The sequence below is a fragment of the Coloeus monedula genome (genome assembly GCF_965178545.1).
Source record: "Coloeus monedula genome assembly, chromosome: 3".
Classification (NCBI taxonomy): domain Eukaryota; kingdom Metazoa; phylum Chordata; class Aves; order Passeriformes; family Corvidae; genus Coloeus; species Coloeus monedula.
Window position 1 is genome coordinate 54,084,114 of NC_138783.1, and position 14,835 is coordinate 54,098,948.

A 14,835-nucleotide genomic window follows, 5' to 3' on the forward strand; every position below is an offset into this window, starting at 1 on the left:
AAATTAAGCATACTCGTTTGAATTTATACCTTTTAGGCCATAACCTTTAAATGTGCCATCTTTTGAAACTTTGAGTTAGTTTTGTTTTAGAATACCCTCTAGTGAGAGCTACAGCAGGCACTGTTGAAGTGGTTTTTTACATTATGAGGTGGAACTGCTTGCCCTTCAGCCCTCCCAGCACAACAAAGTTCAGCAAAAGTCTTAAATGTTTTAAAAATCACTTGTCTAGTTCCATTCCAGTATATTTTTAAAGAATTTGAAACAACCTTACATGAAGCACTTTATTTTTTCCAATGAAAACAATCTCAGGAGTCTGTTCCAGTAGCAGAAAAAAGATACTTCATCATGTTCTGAACTTGCTTTGACCACTTTGAATCTTGAAGTGCTCAGCATTTAAACAAATTTGATTTGGAAGGGGCAGTGCCATAACATGTTCATTCATAAATTGTCTGAATACACTGCATTTTGTCAAACTACACTGAAGAAATACAGAATGTCATTGGACTCATAGGGCACTGATATTGTTTTCTGATGCTCAGTATACAGAATGAGTGAAAAGTGGCCATCACTTGCAATGATTCTGCCCTCCCAGCTTTGAATCCCAACCTGATTGTATGCATCTGAATGTAAGGTGTACTCAGCCTAGATCCCTGCTCTGGAACTTGTGGCCTCTTGTGTGTTCATAGTTGTGCCAACCTTGCTTCAGGCTGTGTGACTCCATATAGTAAAATAAATCAGTCATTGGTCAGCGAGATTAATAAACTGGCCTGTGACCTGTAGTGGTTCAAAATTGGTTTAAATTGGCTAACTGTTTTATCCTGCTGTTGTGATAAACTCCAGGAGGGAATTGTGGGGAAGTCTTGGGGAAATTATTCTGAGGAATTGATCTGTGTTCATAGGTAAATCAGCTGCTTTTAGTCAGCTTGTCAGTACTCTGGATTATTAACCCCCTAAAATGTGAGGAGGTTTTTGTATACAAGCCTGTCTTTTCGTTTTGATGTTGTGTTTTTGGTTGGGTTTTTTTCCTCTACTTAGTGTGCTGGAAACTGTAGGACGTTACCCTTCTCCAGCATGTGGAGAACAGAGGCCTGGCTTAGAACTGTGAATTGCACTGACTGAGCCAGAATCAGCTATGTAAAGTCATTGCTGTGAAGCAGAAAGGCTGCTGTAATTAGGGACTTGATCCAGGGCTTGGCAAGGTCAGTTATTTTTGGAATAAAGCATTCAGAAATCTGAGGAAATATAGCCAAAATAATCTTAAACTCAGTCTTTGGACCTGACTTTAAAGTTATGTTTGGTATGGATTGTTGCTTTATTTTTCTTAGAAAAAGTTTATAAAGGCTCAAATACAACCTGTTTTTAGCAGCTTGCATGTACTATTGTTCATGCAAATAACTTGGACAACTCCTGTAACTTATTGGCTGATTATCCAATTTCAGATGATTCCAATAGTGATTCATTTATTAATCTGCAAGTAACTAATAAGGTGCGTCTTTTTCTATAACTTAAAATTTCCATTAACTTAAAAACAAGATACAAGTTGCAATCACAGTTGGTTTTGCTGCTTAGGTAGTTAATTTAATTTAAGAAAGATTCTTCCCTTTCTGGGATTATAATATATTTCTCACATCAGTACTTAAATGTTTCAAATGTTAGTGGCCTTTTGCTATTCATTTCAATGCAGTTTGTCACTGTTTAGTTACTTGCTGAGTTTTATTATATATAAAATCTCTGTTCTGTGCATGTTTTGCCTTTTTTTTTAAACTGTCACGTAATTGTGAAAGATTGAAGGACTGACTTGTTTTTGAAACTTACCAAGGACCTCACCTAAATTGGAGCACTTACAAGTTAATCAAGAAGTTATCACTTATATAATATGATATTTAAAACTCAATTAAATTTGTTCTTAAGTGAAAGAAGCAGGACAAGCCTATATACTAACCTGTGGTTTTTGAAACTGTGACTTACTAATGTTGGGACCTCTCTGATTTAGGCATATGAAGACATGAAAGTATCTTGAGGTTTTAAGTTTGATGTCTTAGTAAATCTGCTATGTATTCATCATTCCTTTAAACTGCTTCCTTGACACATGCCTTCTGTTGTCACATGTGTACTACTCAATATGGAGATTTTGTATTCCAAAATGAACCATTCTTGCATTGAAACTCATTTTCAGGCTGCTTTGAGTTGCCTTTTTTGTTTTCTTGCTGTTAGTTTTGGTTTTGTTCTTGGCACAAACTTTTTGAGAGAATTCCAAAATGACTGAAGTTGCGCAATTAAATAGTCTTTAAGCAGTACATTCAGTGCCAGACTTGGAAACCCAGAATGTGTAAAGTTATGAGCATCTATAAAAATGATACTAAGCACAGTGAATTTTCTTGTGGTGTGTTTCAGGATGGATGTGCAATGAAATCACTGCCTATAGAACACAAACTTGCAAGCTTTAGCAAAGCAAGCAGCTGATATGCTTAGATATGTCTGTGACTTTGTTTTTGAAAATGGGTTTGATGTCTCTTGTGCAATTCAGATAGCTGTTTTGTCTCTAGCATTTCTAATTATAGAAGTGATATCTAACTGGATCTTTGATTTTTGCTGTACAGGTTTGACTGGACACAGCTAGTTTATATGTTTGGAGGTTCAGTAGTTAATTGAAGTTGTAAATGGCTCTTTTAAAAAAGATTTTTGGGGATAATACTTAGGTCCAAAACACCAAGGAACAAATTACTTGCTTCCATCCTGTTTATTTTCCTCAATACCTTAAATTTCCTTTTTTTAAATGGAACTTAGGTAGCTCGTGTTATGGACATAATGGTTGTTTCAAGAATTCTCCCTTAGTTCTGTAACTGATGCGCTGAGGAGTTTGATCTCTGGCTCAGCTTTAGGAAAAGTCTGCTGTTACAATTGTGTTCTGCTTTGAAAGCCTTATGCTAAATGTATTTTGTTTAATTTCTTTTTTTATTTAAGTCTACAACTTAATTTGTTCCAGAAAGCTTCATACCACCAAACCAATGTGTGTACAAATACTGTGTGTGCAAAAATTATTTCATCTATTGCTAATCTGTAGTGCCAGTAAGGAATGAAGCAAAAACCATGTAACTGCCTTGTAATCCTACATAGGTGTTCCAAATAAGAAGTTGTGCCTAGCCAGTGTCTTAGGCATTGTAGTAACTCTTAGGTATTTGTTATGTAGCTAACTAAAGAATTGTCTAGAATATGGGAAATTAATTTGCCTACAATAACCTTGCTGTAGTCTATAGAGGAGGACAGCTGAATTTAGGTTTTGTAATCCTGCCTTATGGAGGAAAGATATTTTTTGGTAGCCATCCTTACTGTAAAATCATTGCCATTATGTTGACTTTCAGAGTGTGAATGAGTGCAGGAGAAATCATTACTGCTTGAACAGCATTTTCCATTTTATGGGGAGGGGGAAAGATGGTGAGTTAATGGAAGCATGGATTCTGGCCTTGATAAATTCTAGTGGGCCTTCTTAAAACTGTTTTTAAGGTCTTCTCCAAAAGACAACATAATTTGAGATAGAATACTGGAGGGGGGAGAGAGAGAAGTTAACTTCAAAAGCAAAGGGAATGTGTCTGTAATACAGTTTAATGTTTGTGGCTGAGCCTCCCAAAGATGGGCAGTCTCCAGCAAAAAAAGGGAGTAGTGGAATGATAGTATGTGCTTCCATGGTGTCTAGAAACCATGAATCAACTGTTGGATTAAACATGCTTTAAGAGATTAGAGTTCACTGATAGATTACTTCTTATTTGTACTTATACAAGTACATCTAGAGTATTTAGATATATAGTTTTAAAAAGGAGGTATTAACCTGTTCCTGTGTGTTTTCAGGTAGTATGCAACAGAACATGCCTCAGGTTTATCTTGTCACTCAAATCACCTCATATGAGGATAGATTTTATTAACTTTTGCCCCCTCTGCTGGCTGGTATTCCAATTGCAAAGTAAAGTACACGTTTACTTAGGTGAGGTACTCTCTGGTAGGCTAGTTTGGCCAAATACCGGTTTATAAATGTTGCTTTTATGCAGCTGAAACTACAGCAAAATCCATGGGAGTTGTAATTTGGGAGGATCACTGGTGGTGTTGAGAGTTGGTGTTTTCATAGTACAGTTACTATCATGGGCTCAGTCAAGACTCATTAAGCATTTGTTAAACTTGTTTCTTTCCCTCTTCCCTTGGTTGAAGAGATGTGATGGTTTTACTCACTCTGTTATATATCTAGATCTTTATAGTTCTTGGGGCCACACTTTGGGCTTCTAAAATGTGCTATTATCACCAGCATTTCTGATAGCAGTTGTTTTCCCCTTAAGCAATAGGGTTCTCTTCTTTTGGTTGTAGTAAGGGGATCTCTCAAATTATCTTTAGCAGGTGATTAATTTACCTGTGTTCTTTCTGAAACCTGTCTGTGGGTGAGGTAGTATTCCCAACTGCCTAGTGTGAAGTAAAGACAGAGCACAAGTCCTCCTGGGTACTGGAGGGAGACCTAAAAGATTATAGTATTATGACACAGGATGCTTGTCCATACTGCAGGTGTGTGTGAACTAGCTCTAATAGTAAGAATCATCCTGCTGTCCTGCAGCCCTTTCAGAAAAACACAGGGCATTTTTCTTGGAGATTAGTGGAATTTCTGGAATGGGGCTTTCATTAGGTTGTTTCATAAGATTTCTCTTTGTGACTGATGTTATCTTTGTCATTAATCAGGCATCAAAGGAGATTTCTGGTTTTTATTAAAATTTCTTTTATGGCTTGAAATCTTATTAACATATTTCAGAACACATCCTGTCTGAAACTCAAACTGGTTGGTGTAGCTCTCACTGAACTTTCTTCTGTGACTTCTGAAAGTGATCTTGAAATACATCTGCTGTACAAATATCTGATCTTCTCCTATTAAGACAGAATTGTTACCACTGCAAAACTGTATTACATATTGAATAACCAACAGCATCAAGGGAACATATTGAAATCTTTATGGACAGCAAGACAGATGAGTTAGCAACTTTCCTTGTCTGTGAAGTCCATCTTGTCAAATCTTAAGCCTGTACAGAATTCCAGTATGTTCTTCAGCTCTTGCTTATTCAGGCCAAAACCAGAAGTTTCTCTGACACTGAGGTGCTTCCACTTCAAGGAATCAATTTCACTTCTAAAACAGCTATAGTAAATAAATACAATTTCAAAGTTATTTTTATCATGCAGGTTCAGTCACTTAGATAACACTGTGATGGAGTTTAGAGGTGCTGTATTTTTCAGTCTGGCCACGGAATTATGGTGCTCTTGTGGCATATCCTGTGAGAAGTCAGATTTATCAAAGCACATGTTGTAGTAGAATTGGGCTACCCTTCTTGCTCTCCCCCACCCTCAGCATATTCTTCATTGTGTTCTGATAGATCAAAGTTTCATGGTGTGTTTGTGCTAAATATTAATTAGATGATATGCAGAGTAGCTTCATCTGGGAAAACTTCCATTTAAAGACAGTTTGCTTCTTATCAAGTAATAGGAAAGAATTTACTAATCTACCAAAGTTGAAAGCATGTTAATTCCCTAGTCCTATAGTGCATTACATGTATGTGCAGGATCATGGTGTGTGTCTACATTCATTTGAAAAATCCTTAAAGGCAAAGTAATTTTTGTAAAGTTTAATTACTAGGTATAAATTGACTAAAATACTGTTGTGATGCCAGTGTATTCAGCTGTGTTTGTGACTTGGGAAACAATTGTGTGAAAGCATGATACAGTTGGTTCTGTAGGACTTGCCAACTATATTGATTAGTTCTGTGGGGATAATAGAAAATAGTCAAAGCTGCTGAAAATGTGAGTGGGAGAAGTAAGTTGAACAGCATGCTGTAGTTCTTATGTAACTGATGATCAGAACAGTTGTTAAATACCTCTGTGTACTTGACTGATTGTGTTCTGCCTTGAGCAATGAAGGGGAAAGTCTCTAATAAATGTTAATGTTTTAGACATTTCCTGATTTTACTAAAGCGCAACTGAAGTTTCTAAGAAACACAAAGTGAAAACCATGATGGATTTGGACCGTCTGTTTTAGTTTGAAATTCAAGCTCAATATTTCAGTATTTTTTAAAAGCTGTTTATCAGTTTAAAAATAGCTTTAAAGCTAATAATTTTTGTCATTCTTTTAGATTTCATTTTAAGCTGTTGTTTATGGACAATGGTTGCTCACAGATTCTCACGAGCATTTGTGAGACTCTTGACCTAAATTATAAAACACAAAGATTGAATTCAAAAATTGATATTGCAGTTTTGTATTTCCTGGTCAGATGTCTAAATTTACTGACAGGGCTGATACTTCTGAAAATGAAAAGGCTCTGCTGTGATAATGGGAGATAGATGTGCAATACAGCTTGCCAAGTTTTATGGTTTACTGAAATGAAAGTGCACCTTTTAGACATTTGTCGTGATCTCAAAATGCTTTTTTTTCCAGTTCCTAGTGATATGTTCTGTTAAAAAATATGCACTTCAGTTCATGTCTATTTTCAGCTTCCAGCCTTTCTTGGGCATGAAGTTTCTGTACTACTAAATACTTTTGTAGTAGTTGCTTGTTGTGTCATTTATAGTCTCTGATTTGATGTGTTTTGGTCACATTTCTACCTCATCTATTTCTTCAGTTTTTCAACACTTCTGACTCTGAAATTAATATTTAAATGTGTTCTTTGAGATAACAGTAGTATTAAATTAATCTTTTCTTCCTGCATGTGTAATATTGTATACTTGCATATGTAAAGATCACAATAGCTCTTGAACTGCTTTACCTGTACACTTGGAAGAAGGAAAAAATCATGCGTGTATTAATTGGCCATGCTGAAACTTGATGCTAAGCTTGCTTGCTAGTGGAAATGAGCTCTTAGTTGTGAGAGCCTTAACCAGGCAATAATGTGTCTTGATAATTTGATACACTCCTGACTTGATGTGAGGCTCCCTCGGAGAGCACAAGCTGAGCACACAAGCTGGGATGGCATGGGATGCCTCTTACTGTGACCTGTTGTGAGTGGTGTGTAGCTTAGTGGTGCTCCGTATTTATGTGTTATTTGAGCACAGAGCTGCTTCAGCTGGAGACTAAGGAAAAGGCAACCAACACAACTGAGTTGCTTTGTGTTTTGGAACAGTCATGAAGCTGTCAAATTGTTCCAGTGGAAGTGTTGTGTAACAAGTTAGTTTAAGGCTTTGAATCTCTTGCTTGTTCCTTTTTAGCCAAGCAAGCTTTCCCTGGTATTGATGCTGAGTTTTAAGTAACTTTGTTTCCAAAAGAAGTCTGTGGGTTTTTTTTTTTCCCTTGGTGCATATCTGTCCTTGAAAAGGCAGATTGTAGGTGAATGAAAAAATCCTCCTTGGACCTTGTTACAGGGTGGTCAGCCATTAAAACCTTAGGTGCTTCTTCCTTTTTTTTTGCCTCTGCTACAAACTTTCAGAAGGAAAAGAAGTGTGTTGAAAAGATTTTGCTTCTGAAATAAATAAAACCTCATGCTGGTTAGCTAGTTATTGGAGTAAGTTGTAAGCAGGCTTATTATTTATACCTTGTTATCCTGAGATGCTTTCCAGTGCATTGCAGTGTACCTGTAAGTTGCCAAAGAGCTGGTAGTGTGCTCTGTCACTCATTGTTTCTCTGCATATCCAAAATAATTGGGCTGGACTGAATTAATTACCTATGCATTTACAGTCAATGGTGTTGCTATGTATTTAGAAGAATATCATATTTCTAAGATGTGTAAATATGAAGTGGGTTTTTTAAAAGTGTATTTCTAGGGGAAGATCAATAGAAAGTAATTTGATTACTGTGGAATTAGGTTATTTAGATTGAAATAAAATTCTCAACTGATGTTGACAAAACTGCTGCAGTTTAGTTAAAAGAATTGGTAAGTCTTCTGGAATTTAATTTTGTCACATCTCACTGTTCAGAGCTTACATAAATAAGCGGGGGTTTTCTTAGAGGATACTTGACTTAATACTGGTTTTGAATGCCTTTGTATAACTAAGGTGAGGAGCAGGGTCAGAAGAGTCAGTGGTGGTCATTAAAAATTAATGACATGGAAATTTTTAGTCAAAACCAGCAAATCTCAGTAATAGGCATTTTTACTGGAATTCTTCTTTGATACATTTTAATTGTTTCTGAACACAAGTTGATTCTTAGTATGTCAGTGACTGTCCTTTGTATAGGTAAAATGCTTGTGATATTATAAAAAGTAGACTGAGGATGAAGACATTTCTCCCTCAGACATGTTTTGTAGGGAGCTCAAGCTCAGCAACTCTTGTTTCCTTCCTTATAATTTCATAATCCTTCTGAGACCAAACTGTTTAAGGCTTAAACTTCAGATGGGTAAAATTGAGACAAAGTATAGTTAAGGAATAAAAAAAAGTTTTTCAAGATAATGAGTATATCCAGGTAAAAGGTGTTGCCAGAGATGAAAATTTTAATACTCAAATTGCACCAGAATATTAACTTAAAGAGCATTGCTTATGACATTCTAAAACTAAAATTTTATTTTTATCAGCTGTCAATTCCTTTCTACAATAATTTCTTAGCAATAGGGTTCAAGTATTTTTATGGTCAGTATTCATGAGAATATCTATTTACAAACCCTGCTTTCTATATTATTTCAGTGCAACGTAATTAGCTTTCAGCTGATGTTTTGCAGTTGTAGTAAACTATTAGTTGGCAGAAAAACATACTGTGGCTGTTAAGAATGAAATAAGGCTAAATATTCTTAGGAAATTAGTTTAATTAAAATTGAGTGTTTTGAGAGTCCTTAAATCTTTTGAGTAATTGTTTAAATTAAAATACAAAGTAGCTTGGCTTTTATGGGAGAGATTGATCTTTGTTTTAATGAGTTTTGCTTATTTTTTGTAGTAATAGTATGTAATAGATTGCTATTTGAAAAGAATTTTAAACATTTTTTTCACTAAGGTTTGAGAATATATTGACCACTATAAATGTGGTGTTGCCACAGTAATCAAACTGGATACCCTTCACCAAATATATTTCAGATTAAGTAATAGTTCTGTTTGAAGCACAAAACCAGTAGATGATCTTTTATATTGAATGGGTTCTAAAAACGGGTTTAAAAGATCTTCTAAAACCTATTAATTCTCTCCCCATATTTTTAGAGTAAAGCATAAGCATTCATGAGATAGTTTGTCTTTATAAGCAGAATTAGACTCTGGGTTTAGTTACATTTTTCTTAGTTTCCTGAAGAAGAAAAAAAGGCCTTGAGATTAGCAAGAGAAGGAAAATAGGACCTACTAAAAAAAAAAAAATCTTTATTTTGGTGACTTTTATTCAGTCCTTTATTAACCCTAGGTAGAGTTAAATGTGGTACCTGAGCTTGGAGTTGACATGTCCATGGAATTCTTTGGAATTCTGTTTCAGGAGGCAGAGAAAGCTCCTAGAATACTGGCAGTAGATCAAGGAAATACCAATAACTGACCTCAAGTTTTTGCTACAGCTAGGCTAGGTGCATGTCTTGGTGGGATCCTAGAATATCTTACCTTGTATATGTTTTTGTCTTAAATGATACATATGGAAAGCTTATTTTTCAGGTATTTGTTTCTGGAGTAGATTTTGCATGCATGTTGAAGCACTTTGATCAGAATGGAACTGCTGCTATTTATATCAGTCTTAATACACAGAGTGTTAATTTTTAACCCAGGGGTCCTGATCACAAGATACTATGCAAATACTTTACTTGGAGACACAGTAATTAAATCACACAAAACCTTGGAACAGGGGGAATTGGAAGTACCTTTTGAGGAGATGGTTGTTTCTCTAAACAGCTGCTAGTTAGTCAGACTACTTCAGCAAGCATTATTCTTGAAGTCCTGTTAACCATTGTTGCTGTGTTTCTGTATGCATTCATTGAATACAGACATGCTAAATGTCTAGCTTTCCATGTTCTGACTATAAAAAGGCTCAGAAACCCATTGTGCTGTACTATGTAGTACACGAGAACAAATACCTCAAGCTTTGTTGTTTTGTTGGTGGATATCAGTGGCTATTTAATGACTGAACAGAGTTTGTTACATCATTTTAAGTAAAACTACTTTTTTTTCCCTTAGGGACGAAACCCTTTTTTTCTGGAGCCAGCAATAATTATAACAGTTACTGATGGAAGTAAATTAACTACTACCAGTGGGATACAGGAAGAGGTAAGATCTAACATCTGGTTACAGTGATGTCTACTAAACATTATTTAAACATTGATATTGTTTACAGTATGAGTGTATTCCTCAGAATAATGCTCATCAGTAGTTTAAACTTGCTTGTGTTTTGAAGTAATTTTATGCAATAGCATTTCAGAAAAACAAATAACTTTTTCCTTATCTCATGCAACAGAAACCTGTGGTACAACTGTTGATCTGTTTAGTAGAATGAGTTTGTTATTTCTGTCTAGGGAATTCATGGCTTTTCAAATGTTAGCAGAAGGAATTGATTTCTGTAAAGTACGTATGTCTTTAATTGGTTTTGATATAAGTTCTTTATGTACAGACCCAAGTTAAAGTAGTGATTTCCCAAAGGATGTGGCCACTAGGGAGTATGTGAAACATGTACTACTCTCACACTGAGTTCTTAAAAAGATTATAATCAAATCAGTAGTCCTTATAATTCAAGATAAGAACTGAAGAAATATATTCCAAATTAAATCTGTAGAGCAGTTTAAAATTGAGATCTGAATATACTGGAGTACCCACTCAGATATCTGGCTAACTTAGAGGTATAGCAAATGCTGAGGCACTGAACCATTTTAACTCACTGGCCGTTTTGAATTCTTTCCTTAAAAAGATGAAAGTGGTCACAAGGGATAGGATTGGTCTGGCCAGCTCAGTGCCCATAGTAAAAAAAAAAAAAAACAAACCAAACCCAACCAAAACAAACTACAGCAAATGCCTAAGCTCATTCCCTTTTCAGGGAAAAGGTTAATATCCAAAACTCCATTTTAAAACTTAAGGGGAGAATGTAGACTTGTGCCTGTGCTGCACCACATTTGACTGTACAGATTAACTTGTACTTTGCTGTTCATTAGTGACTCAGATTTCTCCTAATAATGTATTATATTGCATTCTTACAGCACTTACAGAATTTGTCTGTATGAAAAGTGGTATTTTAGTAGTTTTTGTAATATCTGACTTAAAGGAAGAGAATTGCATAATTCTGTGTGGACTCCCAACAAGCATAGCTAGTAACTGAAAGGGAATTCCTGGATCACAGTAACAAGTAGGTTATCTGTATGAAACCTCACTTCCATCATACTTTTTTTTACTCAATAAGCTATTTTCAGATTAATCTGGTGATTGAATGGGTGCAGTACAAAATACTGAGTAGACTAGAGTAGTGTGACACTTTTTGAGTCTTTTGCAACACCCATGCAACATCTGTTAGCAGCAGAATACTGTTTTGGGTAATCTCTTAGCTGTGTAAGTCCTTCCTTGAGGAGAATAATCTCTGTTGTCAGATGACGAGTAAAATCTGACACTGACATACTGGAGTGAAGGACACCAAGGTGCTCAGGGGGTGAAGCAAATAACTTCTGGGTAGAGGCTGAGAACTGGGTTTCTTCAGTCTTCAGAAGAGAGGACTGCGGAGTCCTTTACCACCCTTTGCAACAGCTTAATGGGGCAGGGAGCCTGTCTTTTCCTGGAGGTACCCAGGGCTGAGATGAGAGGCAACAGCTGCAAGTTCTCCAATGGGAAATTCTGATTGGATATCAAGAAAATCTTTAACTGTGTGGGTGATCAAACACTGGGCATGTTGTCCAGTGGTTGTGGAGATGGGAAAAGCTGCATTGGACAAGGTCCTGAGCAGTCAAAAGCATCTGGACTGTGTAACTTATATCATGTGTCCCTTCTAGTGTACGCAGTGCTATGATTCTATGTTACATTTCCTTTCATCTTCATTATTCAAAATGATTTAGGTAAGAAAGCTGCATGCATGATTTAGATAAGTTAAGCTCTTTCTCTAACAAGTCAGGTCTTTTTTATAGCCAGCCAGGGTTTTTTTGTTCCTTTTCCTTTTAATGTGGGTACAACTTTTTCATGTTAGTCTTTGCAAGAAGACATTTTCCTAGAGTCAGGCAACCATTTGGTCATATATATTCACATCTTTAAACTGTTGTAACTTAGGTTGAGAAAAAGAGCTTTCTGGTGACTGCATTAACCTACTAAATTTAGACTTGGCTCATGAGCAGTCCTGACTGATAAGTGTGTGCTACACCCAGAGTTTGTGTTGTGAGCGTGTCAAATTGAGCCCAATGTTACAATTTTGTGATTATGAGATTACATTCTAGAAATGCAGAATTTGCTCTAATAATAGTGAATTAATGTGGGGTTTTTTTGTTATAAATAAGCCAATGTAAAGGTGTTCCTTTCCTCCAGAAGGTGGAGTAACCACTTTTCTTCCTGCAAGACAAAATGCAAATTTGTTTGTATGCTTTTTCATATGTATGTACTGGGTATGTTTCACACCCAGCAAAGAATGCGATTTTTTTCCCCCCTTTTTTTTGCTGTAGGTGTATTGGTAGGAACATTCTTAACACTATCAAAGAGGAACAAAGTATTTGAAGGGTGCTAATGTCTTTCAGGGATGATCTTTTGCTGTTGTCAGTGTGTGTCCTATTGATCAGAAATTTTCTTTGTCTCCATTGAGTGTCCTTTGCAGTTACCTCTCAAGTTGGACATGCAGAAATGAACTAGAATTAGTACAGGAACACCACCCTGGAGATACAGAGGTTCCTTGCTCCTCTTTGGTTACTAACAAAGCTTTTTCAGTCACTTTCAAATGTCTGTTCTGTTCTTTGGGTTTGACTTTGGGGAGGCTTTTCAGAGTTGGTGTTGGAAGTGATCATATCCCACTGGCTATCACAACGTTTTTATGTCCTAGCATCGACTGAGGCAGTATATTTTTAGTTCTTTTAAGACATAGGTACAAGAGAACCAACAGTGTTGGGCTTTGGTGTTTTGTTGGGGTTTTTTTGGAAAGCCTGTGAAGCCAGCATGGAACCTGGAGGCAAGTTTTCTCAAAGCTTTGTCATTCAGATGAACATTTGCATTCTTAAAAATGCAATCAGTTTATCACTATGCGAACACTGTCATTTGCCCTAGTGTGAAGCAGTCAAGCTTAAACCCTGTTCCAGAGCTCTTGCTGAATTCTTCAGATGTCCTGTTCCTTTGTGGATTTTAAAATGTTTGTTGCACATAGAGCCTTACCCTTCAGTGAGTGCTTCCTTGTCTCTCATGGGTGTGGTTACTCAGACTGAAGACAGAAATTATATTGTCTATGCAATTTTCTCCACCTGCACAAGTCAGTAACATTTTTGGTTCTGTCCCTTCTGGCACTGCTTTTTAATGCACCAGTGCCAATGTACAGAAAATTACCAGCATCAGTTCTATGTGTTCTGCATGGCCTGTTGACCAGACCCTTCCCTGGACTCACTAGTTCCAGTCAGAACTTGAGATGGGGATGGGCTCATACTATTGGCAAACCATCATTAATTAGTAGGTCTCATGTTATGGATTCCTTATGGAGTGGCTTTTGCTTCTGGTCTGATCCTCCAAATTCAGTCTTAGCCCTTTCTTCATCTTTTGTTAAGCAAATGTTTAAATGCTTGAAGGAATTACTTATTCCTCTTTATATTATGAAATAACATACTTTTCCAGTTTTACAACTGCTGAGCTATGTTCCCTTGTCCTCCCTCTACATACCCTCTAAGTAGCATTTAACTTCTCTGCAAGACTGAAATGGGGTTTTTAGCATATTGATACATTCTGATGATTATACAAGCAAAAAGCATAAGCAATGCTGCTTGGTTTCTGTTTGTTGCTGTTCTTCGGATCTTCCAGTTATGAGAGACTCTAACAGGAGGAATCTGTGATTTTCATGAGACTTCATCCCGCAGCTGTTTTGCATTGGCACATTGATCCTTCCCAGAGCTGATCACCTTGCATTGCAGTTGTAACAACTGTGACAAGTGTCAAGGTTCTGCTTACTTTCAAGAATAATCAGGAGCTCTAAATGCTCCATTATGTTTTTTATTATAGTTCCTCCAGTTAAAAATTTTGATTTCTAAACAAATTCTGCAAGAAATGTGTTAATATCATTATATTATTATATTATTGCATATTATTAAGAAATATGCAAATATCATTAAATGTATGTTCCCATTCTTTCTCATCCTTATTATTCCTGGTAGCAGGAGTTTTTAGGTTCACAGCACTTGACACTGAGCTCCAGAGCTCTTGATGTGTAACTATATCAGCTCAGTGAGTACTTGGTCATGGTTAATGCTGGCTTTGGAATGGCCAAGTACATCATGACATTGACATGGTGTGTCAGTTGACCTTGATGTCTTTGGGATCTCCTTGAGTTATCTCCCATGGAAGAACAATTTGTGCTTATGTGTTGTAACTGCGTAGGATTGGATGGAAAAAGATGTGAAAACAATGTTTTTGATAACTAAGTAGAGTTTATCACTCTGTCAAGAGCTGATGTTCTCAGCTGGGCTTGAATAGTTACCTGTCCTTAGTCCTGTAAGGACGAAAGTCTGCATTTGCTTGGAATGTGGGATGTTTGTCCTTTCTGGGCACCAGAAGAGCATGCAAGGAAGGTTACTTGCAGATAGATTTCTTTTTTCTAAGATTTTTCTTTTTTATGGTACAAAAAGAGAAGTTGAATGTAGGCATATTTTTGTTTAGTGCCTAGTCTTCTAACAACCTTTTATGAGATTTCCTGAGATGGAGCTGCCTGCTATGACTTGGGTACTAAAGCTTAAGCAATGCTATTGCTGCCCCTTCTAATGGATGAGCCCATATGTGCAGCCA

At 36.5% G+C, this 14,835-nt stretch overlaps 1 protein-coding gene across 4 annotated transcripts in view; it reads left to right on the forward strand.

Annotated features, from left to right (window-relative positions):
• The window catches only part of INTS6 (integrator complex subunit 6), a 40,802-nt gene that overhangs the window by 6,939 nt on the left and 19,028 nt on the right, over positions 1-14,835 (forward strand). For all 4 annotated transcript variants that reach the window (XM_082278397.1, XM_082278399.1, XM_082278400.1 and 1 more), the window contains one exon: positions 10,081-10,170. In XM_082278397.1, coding sequence (XP_082134523.1) covers positions 10,081-10,170 — 90 coding nt within the window. The remainder of the gene's footprint in view (positions 1-10,080; positions 10,171-14,835) is intronic.